The sequence below is a fragment of the Pimephales promelas genome, chromosome 11, assembly GCF_988280905.1.
Source record: "Pimephales promelas chromosome 11, fPimPro1.hap1.1, whole genome shotgun sequence".
NCBI lineage: Eukaryota > Metazoa > Chordata > Actinopteri > Cypriniformes > Leuciscidae > Pimephales > Pimephales promelas.
This window is the reverse complement of record NC_142779.1, coordinates 18,758,499-18,773,401: the sequence shown is the minus strand read 5'-3', so window position 1 is coordinate 18,773,401 and position 14,903 is coordinate 18,758,499. Positions and strand designations below refer to the sequence as shown.

At 36.3% G+C, this 14,903-nt stretch overlaps 1 protein-coding gene across 1 annotated transcript in view; it reads right to left on the bottom strand.

The window, feature by feature from the left end:
* Positions 1-198: 198 nt before the first annotated feature.
* brf1a (BRF1 general transcription factor IIIB subunit a) overlaps positions 199-14,903 on the bottom strand; it is a 45,627-nt gene continuing 30,922 nt past the window's right edge. The window contains exons 13-19 of the mRNA XM_039672079.2: positions 11,530-11,591; positions 11,164-11,245; positions 10,989-11,044; positions 10,639-10,904; positions 3,176-3,227; positions 1,971-2,130; positions 199-1,023 (exon numbers count right to left, since the gene is read on the bottom strand). Of these exons, the coding sequence (XP_039528013.1) occupies positions 986-1,023; positions 1,971-2,130; positions 3,176-3,227; positions 10,639-10,904; positions 10,989-11,044; positions 11,164-11,245; positions 11,530-11,591 (716 nt within the window). The 3' untranslated portion in view covers positions 199-985. The remainder of the gene's footprint in view (positions 1,024-1,970; positions 2,131-3,175; positions 3,228-10,638; positions 10,905-10,988; positions 11,045-11,163; positions 11,246-11,529; positions 11,592-14,903) is intronic.

The following is a 14,903-nucleotide window of genomic DNA, read 5'->3' as shown; positions in this document are numbered from 1 at the left end:
ACAAACCATCAATTCATTTAGAAACAATCCAACAATGTACACATCTCTTTTACCTGTTGAAAATATAAATATATATATATATAAATTGCATTTTGTAAATATTTAACAGCAAAAATAAGATCAAACCATTGATATTTTAACAGCATTTATCTGGAATGAATTTTTCAAGTACTCCTCTTCATAAACCAGAAAAGCGGCAACCATCAAATCAAAAATGATTATTATTCTCATCAAAGTACCTTTTAAACATTATTCTTAAGTTTAAAAAAAAAAACAACAACAACTAACTAGCCCAAAATGGAAAATGCAACAGACCAGTGGGTAATTTAATAATAAAAATTAAAAAAGGCACTAGGAAACTAGCCAGGTAGCTGAGCAAAATTGAACACTGTCACTAATCAGATTTCACACCCGTAATCCACTCTGAAAACATAAAGCTACATCTGGTTTAAAGAATAACACTTTGGCTCTAAAAATCATCATACTATTCAAGGTCTGTAATACTGCCATTGTAAAGGCACGTGTACATGCACACATTTGTCCACACAGAGGCCTGAGCCTCGTGTGGGCTAATCGCTTTAGATGTGCAAGATCATATGTCATCATTAGCCTAAAACACACAGTAATGCAGTTAGCAAGCGAGAGATAGAGAGAATCATCTCTCCCAGTCACCACACACATCCATTTAGTCTCATACTCCTGTTTTAAATAGTATTTAAGTTACTTAGTGCACATGAGCTCAGAACATGCACCTATTGAAAAGCACAAACACAAGAAGGTAGGGTCTTTGTTCTTGTTTAGCTATAGTTCTTCTCCTCTGTTGTGTGTAAAGTTCACAATATGTGTTTTCATCTTGCAAACATAAGCACGAACACAAGGAGTAGTGAGATGGAGGTTGTTGCATGTGTGTTGCATGTTTGGGGTCAAAATAAGCAGCAGGCTAAATCTTAGTGTGTCCTCTCCACTGGTGCTCCTACCCCTGGTTTCAGAAGCCATCATCGTCATCTAATTCATAACCATAATCTGTAGAAAGAAAAGGAGAGGAATGCAGAAAGCTAAGGACAAAACGTCTTCTCTTTTCTGATCTAATAAAATCATACAATAATAATAATAATAATAAAAAAAACAAAAGGATACTTATAAATAATAATAAAAGTGTCAAAAGGAACCAAGTTTATATATACTGTAAAAAAATATTTTCAAGATTTGTTATGACATTTTTTTCTTTTGTCAAATCAACTTAAATAATTTATTTAGTTCAGATAACTTATTATTTTGAGTTTCTGATGATTAATTAATCTCATCATTGTATTAACTTACTTTTTCCAGTTCAAACAACTTAAAATTAAGGCAACCAGGTTACTTAAATTTTTAAGTTAAACCAACAATCTTTTTTTACAGTGAATGAATAGTTTCCATGACGTAATCTTAAATTCATTCATTCATGACGTAACCTTTTTTAATCTTTTAAGCACATAAAATAGAAAGGTTAAAGCTCTTCATTAAAAAAGTTAATAAGGTTTATTTGAGAAAATCTATTTTTTTAATATTCATGGACTATATTTGGTTAGAAAAGGATGAAAGCCCCTAAAGCAGTATTATTATTGTTAACTTAATCTATTAAAATAGTTTTTGTTAATTGAAATACAGCTGCAAATATATGAAAAAATAAACACATAAGATAAAACAATGAAAAGATACTTCTTTTTTTAAGTACTAAAATTTCTCAAAACTAAAACTGAAATAAAAATAAAGCTTGATATAAATATTTTAAATAAAACAAAAAAATAGAAATGCACAACAAAATGAAAATATAAGAGAGAATATAAAAATAAAAGCTAATTCAACACATTAATAAATACTACAATAGTATATAAATAATAATAAAATGACATTGTTCTAATTTAATAAGTCTATATGAATAGTAAAAAAAAAATTCATCTAATAGGTCAAAGGCTTGCATCACATACCCGTGCTGCCCATTAACTGCACGGCACTGACACAATGTTCATCCTCATCATCCTCGTCTTCTTCATCTGCAGGCTCATCGTACGCCACCGGTCCGCTCTCTACAACAATACTATTCTGGGTTGGGGCAGCAGGAGTGGCCACTGGAGCACCAAATCCTTCCTAGAGGGCAAAGTCAACATGAAATGGTATTTGCAGCTCCTTTAGCATCAGTCATCATTCAACCTGTTTCCAAGTGAAAACATATTCAAGTAGGAGAAAAGAAAATGTAGGATTGAAAAGATTACGATTCCTCTCTGGAATAATGAGCATCAATAATTTGTGCATCATAAGATAAAGGATGTCAATTTAAATTTGTTGACTTCAATGTACTCCAACAAACCTTTTGACGGTGTGATTCTATTATAAAGCTATATTAAATAAGAATCACACTTATCTTTACAAGTAAGCTTCACAGTTAACAGATAACCTTGTCAGTGAATTTATGAGCCGTTTCTTTTCCTGAGGGACAAAGGGAATGATGTCAATCACAAACCTTCATTTCCTTTTGCCATGTGAAGGGGTGTGGGGGGGAGGGGGGGTGATTATGTATTCACACATATTCACAGAAGTTTAACAGTAGTAGAGACAGTTAACAGTAGTAGAGTAGTGTCATGAGATTGACACACAGACTGACTTAATAACAGGAAAAACAAGGCAGAGAAGAAAAGATCAAGGTCCCTGACATACAGAAAGATGAAGCATCATGGACGAAACAGCCGGAGGGAGTGACAGAGGCACTGAAGAGCTCCAGCGGTCTACGGCCAGAATGACGGCGTGGGATCAGTAGGAGCCGAGAGAAAAGAGCATGTGTCATCAAGGCCTCCTCAGAGTCCAGACATCAGCGGCCCACTTTCTATTACAGTCTGAGGCAGTACATTAGCTTACCATAACCCAACTCAAACCGTCCGGTGCCTTTGAGTATCGCCACAGAAATAGCCTGCTGATCTAGGAGAAGCTCGGCGGATCAAAATAATTCTCTTAATTTAAACATGAAAAGGAAGAACCCGTTTCTAGGTCAATTTAATGCAGTTTTTCTGCACCAGCGTTAAACTAAGTGAAGCTCTGGGCCAGAGGCCATTTGAGGGTTAAGGTAAATTAGTTTAATATATCCAGAGACCTGCCAAGGATGTGCTAGTATGACGGACTGTAATTTAAATTCACTCACCTGATCCAGGGCCAGCTTCTTAGAGGGTTGTGCACACACCAAAGGCTGTAACCTTAGAAACAGAAAGAGAGAAAAAGAGAGACATCAATGGCAGAATTCGTGGAGATACATTAGGTAGATTCACTTACTGCTCCAGATTTGGAACTAGTGTAGTTGATTATTCAACAACAGATATCAATCCAAACTTTATTATTAATGCCTTCACAGTCAGACCTCAGCTCCCGATCACTACCAAACTGTGCTTTATCTGAAACCCACCGTGTGAAATAACTAAAATCTGAAAAACTGTTTCCTCTGAAACCTAAACTTAAAATGGAATCAACCCAACTCGGATAAATTCAAAGAAAACATGAACAGTCCTAATTATATATAAAAAAATGCTAGATGAATTTATGTCCACCGACTTCACTTTAGATATTAATGGAATACATTTAGCAACAAGAAATGGTACTGTCCTGTTATCCAGACCCCACAATGGCCTATCCCTAACCCCGCCCCTAAACCTACCCGTCACTGGGGTTAAGACCAATCAGGGACGATGGCAAATTTGAAATTTAAAAATTGAAATTGAGAGACAGTGAAAAAGATAGACAAGATCATTAAGAGAACATGGATTATTTCTCAACAAAAGCTGCGCACGAGAATCAAAAATGACATGCTATACAGTCCAATACATTTTTATATTTACCTCGTCAGTTCTTTTCAATTCTGCTCAAATTGACACACTGCTTAGAAACACTGCTTAAAAGTCACTGACTTATTAGAATGCAAATCTTGACACATTATTTAAATGAATTCCCTAAACGTACAGAATTTAAATTCTACCAACCCAGAAAAACACAAGTTTTATAAACCCACAGGCACTTAACAAACCCCTGCTTCATAATGAAATGTCACTCTGTATATTTAGTAAAAATGTATTCACTATATTTTTCAGAAACAAAATGCATAAAAAACACTGGGAAATCTAGCACATTTTCATAGGTGGTGGTAGACATGGACAAGTCTTGTCTTGAATTACCTCAAACCTCTCACTGTACAATTCCCAAAGGAATAAACATGGCATCTCAAGTGACAACAGAAGGGGGAGATCAAGAGACAAACAGAGAGAGAGAGAGAGAGAGAGATGGGGGGATAGGACAAGAAGAATCCAGCGACGCAGTTTATCCCAGTATTTGCAAGTCAACATGCAGAGGCACAGTTCGAATAATAAGTTTACTCATTATTCCAAAGAATGTAAGATATGTTAATAAGGTACAGATATGTTGCACTAAACTCGCAGCATAAATGAACGCTAATCAGAGTCATATGATTCTCCTGATGATACATCTGAATATGCAGAAGAGATTCATTTCTCATGGGAGCAGTTCTCTTTATATAACCACAAGGCGTCCCAAATCTACTCAAACTCTTAAACTCAACTCAAACACAAAAATCTCTCACAGACAGACAGACTAAGAGAATGAACGATAGAAAGGAGAATATAATGAAAGGAGGATAGAAAATAAGGATATAACCAGTGCCGGTCCTCTATACGCAAACTACACAAGATGTTTGCGTATGGACCCTGAACCACCAGGGGGCCCCCTTGCTTTCACAGTTTATACAAGGAGTATATCATTATATATTCATGTCATTCAAAAAATGGCAAAATTTCTTTTTTCTAGTTAACAATTTATATTAATTTAATAGCTGTTTTGGACATCATGCAGTGCGGCAGATAATGACGACTATGGTGCTGAATCCGAAATCACCCTTAAATGTTAGACCATAGTGGATGTTATTGAGTGCGCCACATTGCAAAACCGCAAAACAAAGTGTATAACCGATGTACTCAACGGCTGAATTCGCTCACTCATTTTCATATACTCCTTCAAATGAACCATAAAGGGCTAACGTAGGGTTTAGGGGGCGCTTTTGGATTAAACACCACCCTCTCCATGTAATCTAATGCAAGTAATCTAATGCAAGTAGGACATCCAACTCCATCCACATCCAAAACGTCACCTTGTGACTCCTCATTCCCGTTTTGCCCTGCGATTGAAAGGGTTTTTAGGTATAAGGGTAGGTTTTGAGTGGGTTTCAGTCCGGTTTGTCATAAAAAAAAAAGTAAATTAAAGAAAATTGAGTGTGAGGGTTAAGACTTCTCAGTGCTTCTCCTTGTTTCAAAGTTAATGAGGAAATTAATCTAAAGTTAATGAGTAGTCACTGACGCATCAATATACTTTTTGGGGGATTTTCGGGAGGAGATTGTAGCTTTAAATCAAATTTTTACATTTCAGAACTGTACTTCACATCGACATAATGAGTTGTTCATCAGTAAACTGTACTAACCGATTCTGCAGATGTGGGCGGGGCCTTGATACCACGGCTCCACTTCACGATCACTGCTGCGCAGACTCGGCCTCCGTAATCAGCCCAAGATGTCAGCGCAATATTGAAACATTGGCGACTTAAATTCTCTACAATGGTAGTGAGTAGTAGATCGTCTTTTAACATGGCTATGGTTTCCAAACAAAGCTTTCTGTCCGGAGCAGAAAAAAAAGATAAAAATGTGCCAAGAACAAAGTAGGTATGTATTTTTGTAACATTTTAAATTCTTATTTACTCTTAACAAACCAATAAATTTGTAATAAATAAATAAATAAATAAAATACCCCAGTCTAGATCTCCGGGGTCAATATTAGTCACCTGTGATTCATTAGAAAGTTTGTGTCAATATACATCAATAATCAAAATGTTCTTGTGCATGGTTTATATTTAAGAATCAAACATTCCTGTTCAGTCACTCCTGTCAAGTGTTTTAGAAACAATGCCCATTAGGGTCTAAAGTTTAGAGAATTATTGATGTATTTTCGTATGTGGGTAAACTATATTTTTTATGCTTTAGTTTCGTTAAAGTAAATCACGCCTTTAGAAAATAATGTCAGCTGTATTATAGTTTTTCTGACAGCTAGATGGTGTCAGAGCAATACTTTCATAAAGCATTTATTTAGCTGTAAACATTTTTTTTTTTATTTAATATTACTCACAGTTTTGCTTGGGGCCGCTAGAAGTGTAGGACTAGCACCGGATATAACGAAAGAACAATAGAAAGAAGGCTATATTAGGAAAAGTAAAATAGAGAGGATGGACTGACAGACAGACAGATGGACAGACAGACAAGATACGTTCCTTCAAATTCTCAGTCAGTAACACATGCATGCACGCACGGTTGACAGTCCTTCATGACCCAGCATGCAAGTGTCCTATTGATGCTACAGTGCATTCTGGGATGGGGAACGGTATGGTACTTGGCATGAAAACAAGCTGTCAGAGCCAAAACACAGTGACAACATTCTATTCCTGAGAAACAGCGTGTTCCACACACACACACACACACACAGTTTTACATTTACGTCAAGGGCTGATAAATTGTTCACACCACTGAGTGGGTCAATTATTCAAACACATAGCACAACAATAATGATTAGAGATGGGAATCAGGGCCCTGGTGATGCAGTATATTGATATCTGGGTCACAATATAATAATATTGTAATTCTTTATGTGACAGTTAATAAAATCTGTGATATATTTTCATGCTTTTAAGAATCATAAGTGGATTAAAAGGATTTTATTTGAACAGAAACACCTGAAATGTTCTTTTCCAAAAATATTAACATTAAAAATATAAATAAGTTTATTTTGAGAAATTCAGTATAGTATTGTGATACTAAATCTTTTTTTTTCTCTTATTGAGTCTTTGGTTTGTCATTGTGATGACAAGTTTCTTTCTCACAGATCACTGTTAACATTTTAAACATTTACTCTGACCTTCCTCATCATCCCTTTATTTCATAAGCTGCTCTCAGCATATGACTAAATGGCTGATGTCAACAGGGACCTTTATTTTATAGAGCTGAAACAGTATGACACTATTACTGCTGAGCGCTCGAAGGCATGAGCAACTGCCTAAGAAGTCGGCCTCTTCATCTCAGAAGCTAGTTTTGGTCCCAGGCAGAGATAAGGCTCTCTTTTCCACGAAGATGACGAAAACTTCCTCTAGTTTTTGGGTCAAGTCAGCCTTGAGAAAAACTCAACTTACTTTGATCTCGCAGACAGCTCACCTCTCTGTCTCTTTCTCTAAAGATGTAGGTTTTCTGCAAGTAAGCTGATTAAGTAAGAAACTCTGAGCCGACAGCAGAAGGAAGCTCAGAGGAAGAGCGATGGAAGCGAGAGAAAGAAAAAATTTGGGAAGCGAGTCTATAACAGCTGTCTGAGAGACAGAGAGGAGGAGACTGTTTAATTACCAGATGTGTGATGGTGTGAGATGGCGATTTCTGGCACTCCAGGTGTGAATGTCTAACACGAGATGATCTCATGTATGGATACAGAGGAAGTGTTGGAAGAACAAAGGACCACAAAAATAAGCACATTCCGTCTCAGGTTCTCACAAAGCCCTACCTCCAACTCTAATGAAACCCTTTGGCATTCATCTCTCTCACACATACACACTTTTTATAATCTCCATTGCTCTATATAAACGCTGAGCTGCGGGTATCTGAGAGGACAAGAAAATGACCAGAGGAGGAGAACCAGGGAGAGGGGCTTAAAACAGCAGGGGGCAATTATACAAGCTATTTCTGGACGAGAGAGTGAGAGAATGTGAGACATTGTGAGAGACTTATTAAATTTAAGGTTCAGTAGAATGGAGGCATGAACAGACCAATAGATGGGTAGATGTTCAGGCAGTTGTGGGGTGTCGGGAATATGCTGTTAAAATACAGCAGAGAAGGGAGGTTGAGTGTCTGTGTATAACAATACCTCAGTGTGCAACAGAGGATGGGAGTGAGCGGAATACAATGGCTTTACTGTCAGCACAACAACACACACACACACACACTCACGCACACCAAATTTTGGTCAATACATAAGAGCCTTTTTTTTTTTTAGCCATATTGCCAAGCCCTAGAATGAGATTCAAGTAACTGAATAAAAAAAATTGAAGAAAACAAGGTACGGTCATTTTTGAGCGGTAAAAGGCAAGTCACTGAATAATACAGACACTCCCATTCAGGTAGACTCCATTCAGTAAACAGACTGCAGGCTGTTATGAGTGAGAAGAGGGAAAAGCTTGAAGAGAGACAGTGGCATGGTAACAGTGTAATGGCTTTTAAAAGGATGTTCAGATTGCTCACCTTTCCATTCAGAAAAAAACAGAGATAAAAGCTACTTTCAGAATGAATGATTCAGAAGATCTATCCTGTTCACTTTTTCAGTTCAATCAACGAGAAAAACACCGCACAGATGAAACTGGCCACTCAAAGAGAGAGAGAGAGAGAGAGAGAAAGAGAGAGTTGCTCATTGTTCCATGATATTGCCCTTACAGTGTCAAGACAAACTGTCGGAGCACATTTTGTGTGCACTGCAGGGCCACCAAGAGCCTCTCCTTAAAGAGAGAATATCCATGACTAATGACAACCTAGAAGAAACCAAAGACTAACAACACAAATGGAAATGAGTACACGGTAGTAGAGCACACACGCATATTCTCAAAAAAGGGAGTGGGCCACAGTGGGGCCTCACTTTAAATATGTGCTCTAAACTTTAATGTGTTCCATCCCAGCATTTAGAGACTAAATTTAGAGCAGAATGAGGCTATTCTGACTGACCATATGCATGGGACTTTCTCTCTCTCTCACACACACACAGAGTTAATTTAGCATAGAATTAGCTATTCTTAACAGACCTGCCCTGTACTCAAAGGCACAAAAGGGTAAAGGACATAAAAAAAGAGAGAAACAAACATAAGGACCTTTCACACTAGCAGTCCGGCCCACAAAGCTCTGGAGATTTTCCATTTGAGGGTCATGAGTGAGACCCCAATTAGCTTTTTCTCTCAGGCAATCAATTCTTCATAATAAAATGTAAACATATGGGAATTTAAAGTTTTGATGATAATTTGAGTACATCTAAATGATTGTGCTACTTTAAAAAGTTCATTATCAGATTATAAATCCATGGTACTTTACTATGGTACTGAACGACTACAACACATTATTTACATGTTTTTTTTTTTAAGAAAAAGGCCACATTATAAATCTCATCAGCAAAATTAACTTTTGATGTCCAAAAACCATGGCAAAACCATAATACTATTAGGTATAGCAAGATGCTACAAGGAAGAATTACCACATAATGATGTGATCTGGGAAATGTTTGCCTAATGCAGCATGGAAAACGTGAAAGCAGAAAGCGCTACAGCATAAACAGTACAATTTTATTAGACTGCTGTTACTAAGCGGATGTAAAACATGAATTTTGCTTTAACAAAAATACCATGGCTGTCAAACGATGCGATTAATCGCATCCAAAATAAAAGTTTGTGTTTACATAATATATGTGGGAGCACTGTGTATAATTATTTTACGTATATAAATACACACTCATGCTTGTATATATTTAAGAAATATTTTCATGTATATACTGTATATAAATATTGTATATAGTGTATACTGTATATAGATAAATATTTTATATATAAATAATATTTTTTTTCTTAAATATACATGCATGTGTGTGTATTTATATATACAAAATAATTATACACAGTGTACCCACTTATATTATGTAAACATAAACTTTTATTTCGGATGCGATTAATCGTGATTAATCGTTTGACAGCCCTAAAAAAATACAATTGCGATAATTTATTAAAAGAAGGCAGACTGTGTGTAGCAGATGCACCTTGTTTGAAAATGGTAAAATAGAAAATAGTGTTCATGTGAATATAAACGTATAAACAGAGTAAGAAAATATAGCAGGAATCATGATACAGTTACAGTAATGTACCCTGCCATTGTGTATCCGTTGGTTTATAATTAGCATAGAAGAAAAAAAAGAGCTTGAGGTGGTTACAGGAAAGAGTCCAATAAAGGGTGTGGGCAGACGAAGAAAAAAATCAGGGTGTATTAATAGGAGTGGATCTGTTTTAAGACTTTCTAGAAGATATTACAACTCCAAGACACAGGATTCCTAATTGTATTACAAAAAAAATTCAGGTGCTCAACAATTTTCCAACCCAAAAATAATCTGCCCGTCACAAAATGCTCCTTAATGCGACACAAACATAGTCGATCAGATCTTAATTGACGTTTAATTTACATCTAGGCGGAGTAAGATTTCTCTGTGGCGGGGGGCAACCTTGGTTGACGCGAAAAAGTAGTAACAACCAAATCAATAAGATGTCCAGTCACTCAACGCGGTTGCAGCTGGTAGGGATAAAACATTTTTTAAACACAAGAAATTTTTTTGCATCATGCTTGGATTAGATATGGAGTTAGACTGTGATGGTGGGAACAGGCGGTGAGTTTAGAGGATTTTCTAGAATAGAATGTGTCCAAATCCAAAGAAAAAACGAGGGAGTGAAGAAAAACAGAAATAAATCGAGACATAAGAAACCTTTCTCCTAGGACTCCATACCTCTTCCCAAAACTGCTGACAGTTTTGCCAATATTGGGTGAAGTCAGTTGGAGTTTCCGTCGATGGGCCGCGGGGGTTCTTTTGGCTCCAGTGGAAGCTTCTTCAGGCTGGCGAGTGGGACTTTTTGGGCTGGATTTGTTCAAGTCTTTCAGGACATCGTAGTTTATTTTAGTGGAGATGCGTTTCTGCTCTAACATCTTTTCAATGGCTTCATCTGCAGTGCTGGCATTGATGGGCTCACGCCTCCGTGCTGACTTATTTCTAGGCTGTGAAATGACACACAAAAATACGGAGATAAACATTTGCGACCCTCGCAGCTACAACTGTCATTTATGAACTACTTTTGTTACCTTCCGCTCTTTATATGTACCCTCCTCCTTTTCCTTTGCTATTCTTTCTTCCTTTTCTGAAGAAAAACAAACATATCATTCTAACAAAACTGTTCCAAACTTGATTAAATGTTGTCTTTTTAAATGAATCTGTCAAAGGTAAAATTAACAAACAGGACAGTTCAATCTTCTCCACCTTTCTGTTCTTTGAGGTAGTCTGCATTTTGAAGCATCCACAGTTCGGTCTTCACCTTAATTTCCTTCTCATTCAGGATATACTAATAAAAAACAGAAAGATATAATTAAATATATATATATATATATATATATATATATATATATATATACAGTATATATATATATATATATATATATATATATATATATAAATCGCTCAGGTCAGGTCATGGTGGACGAGCTAAACAGACAAATAACATTACATTCTATATTTAAAGCAATTCCATTATTCATTTTTTGGATGTGAAATCCCATCTCAGATTTCAGCTTTAAAGAACCAACTTACAAATTACCATGTCGGTACTATAGTGAAGTCAAAACTTACACGATCAATCTCATCCTCGTCGATACCGCTCAGGTCTAGCTCACCACTTTCTGCCTCCACATCTGATGGAGAAAAACAAAGAAACAAAGAGTTCCTCAATATTCAATATTTTATTGATGGACATAAGAACATCAGAAGTCTGAATAAATTTGTACAAACATTATAATATAAAAATAAAGTGAAATAGAATAAAATCCCAAAAATGATCACATAATAAAAATGTAAAACAAAATAAAAATTACAAAATAAAAACTTGTTGTTGTGACTATTTCAGACTGCTTTGGCAAAAGGAAAAGAGAAAAGTTTTGCCTGGTGTTTACGCCACATAATTAAAGTGTATTAGACGTTTCACTTTCCTAAGGAGAAACACATGCTGCCATTCATCAGAGAGCATTTCTCTGAGCCAGTTGTTAAATTAGGTTAGACGAGATGCATAGAATATCCCACTGCAGTCCAACCCAAAAACCTTCACATAAAATGTCCCTCAGCAAATTCACATGGCAAAACATACTGAAAAATATGTGTGAGTTTCTCTGTGGTCTCTGCCCTGTAGCAAATCTTGCTAGAAAGTCCACTGGGGCTGCTGGGATCATTAAACCAGCGGCTCTACAGTAGCAACTTCCAGGGTTATTCTTATTCCCCCCTCTGCCTTCCGTCTTTTTCCTCTTTTCCAGGTCCAGTTCCTCCCTTCCCCCATCCTTACTCTTTTCTTTCTGCCTGGAGATTGTTGGCAACGCTTCAGAAGTTTGCTTTATAGAGCATCCCTCTCTCTCTTTCTCTCTCATGTGTTATGGGGACGGGGGGAAAACAGAGAGGGAAATTCTTGTTTTCTCGCCTCTGAACGGAGGCCCCTCAATGTCAGTCGATCCCGTGAGTCAAGAAACCTGACCTCATCTCGCATCTGAACAAGCACAGACTAAACACACTACACAACCAATGTATGTGAAGTTGAACACACACACACACACGTGAGTCCTCCAACACCACACATTAAAACACTGTGCAATGAGTCACATGTGTGTGATGTGGTGAGAGCGTGAATAGCAGAGATTAGTTACAACAGGCGATAAAACCACACCAGAGAGAGACTACCAGGTGCAGCTGGATCCAAGAAGATGAATAAAGACAAGAAACTGTAATAAAACAAGCACTGCAGTCTGTCTTCCCCATTAGGCCAAACTTTGAGTTCATGTTCAAATGCTGTCTGTTTTCATTCACTTAGGACATAACCAACTGTGTTTAGCTCGGCAGAAAGTACATTCGACTAAAAATAGCATTAAAAGTGTGCATATGTGCAGCTGCACTACCTGAAGACATATGCATGCATGAGTGTTCGACAGCAGCTGGCATGTCAGTCAGACAACACTTAAGGGATTGAATACTGTTAAAAAAACGTAAAAATAAACCGTTATTGTTAGTTTTTCACCATCGACATGGTAATGAAGTACCGTCACTTAAAGGTATAGTTCATCCAAAAATGAAACTCCCCCTAATGGTATAAGCCACTACCAGTGTTGGGTGTAACTAATTACTAAGTAATTAGTTACTGTAATTTAATTACTTTTCCCTTGAAAAAGTAAAGTAAGGGATTACTCTTCATTTATCTGTAATTTAATTACAGTTACTTCTGATGTAATTGAGGTAAATACTGTGAATAGATCAATCCGATCTCACGGCGATTCGTATGCATTTTATGAGGCGTCTAAATCGTACGACCGCACTAAAATATGTATGAAAAAAGTGTGAAATGTCATGAGATCTGATATAAAACAATAGTGGGTTCAACATTAAAGTAAGTAAGTAAGTAAGTAAACTTTATTTATATAGCACTTTTCACAGACATGAAGGGTCACAAAGTGCTTTACATTAAAAAAAAAACAAATAATAAAAGAAATAAAAACCACAACACACATTACAACACCACCATATAGCTAGTTAAAAGCTTGTCTAAAAAGATGTGTTTTAAGGTGTTTACTAAAATTTTCTACAGTGTCCAAAGCTCTCAAGACTAATGGAAGAGAATTCCATAGCCTTGGAGCCACCACACAAAACGCACGATCGCCTCTTGTTTTAAAACGAGTTCTAGGAACAGTAAAAAGGTCTTGGCCTGAAGACCTCAAGGAGCGACCGGGAGAGTGAATGTGAAAAAGGTCCTGGATGTACGAAGGAGCTTGATGGTGGAGAGCTCTGTAGGTAATGGTTAAAATTTTAAACTGCACTCTAAAACTAATTGGGAGCCAGTGAAGAGCCTTAAGCACAGGAGTGATATGTGATCTCCTGTTTGTCTTTGACAACAGTCGTGCAGCAGCATTCTGCACAACTTGCAATTTTTCCATGGAGGATTTGTTTAAGCAAGTGTACAGTGCATTGCAGTAGTCCAGACGAGAGGAAATAAAAGCATGAACAAGCATCTCCAACTCTTCTTTAAAAACCACTGATCTAATCTTAGCGATGTTTCTGAGATGAAAAAAACAGGAACGAACCACAGATTTAACATGACTGCTAAAACTCATCGATTTATCAAAAAGTACACCTAAATTTCGTAGCACATCACCATCTGAGGATGATAAAGCCCCAATGGCCTGCCTAATCTTTGGAGTAATTTTATCAGGAGCCATAATCAACACCTCAGTTTTGTCCGAATTTAGCTGCAAAAAGTTATCAGACATCCATTTATTGATGGAGGCTAAACAATTAAAATTAACATTAAAATGTATTGTCTGATGTTAAAAGTATGTTTTTATAATGTAACCTCCACCTTGGTCAGTTTAAAGATTATTCACGCAATTTCATAGTATTTATTTGAAAGAATTAAAACAGATTCATGTCTATCCTTAAATTATTCAGCTGGTTGAGATTGTTATGAAATTTTGAAAGTAATTAGTAATTAAAAGTAATTAAATACTTTTTAGAGAGAGTAATTAGTACAGTAATCTAATTACACTGTTGAAGAGGTAATTAGTAACTAGTAATTAATTACTTTTTTAGAGTAACTTACCCAACACTGGCCACTACAAGGATTTTTGTCTTTGTCTGGTAAGATTTTGTAAAAATGCACCAATTTTGTTTGCTTGCAGTTAAAATGAATTGGCACTAAAGAATTCAAGCTTCAAAAAAGGAAGCAAATGTAGCCCATATAAATCATGCACTATATTATGGTAACACTTTACAATAAGGTTCATTAGTTAACATTAGTAAATGCATTAACTAACATGAACTAACAATGAGCATTACATTAGTTAGTGTTTATTAATCTTTGTTAATGTTAGTTAATACAAATACAGCTGTTCATTGTGCGTTCATGTTAGTTCACATTGCATTAATTAATGTTAACTAATAGAACCTTTGATTTTAATAAAGTATTAGTAAATGTT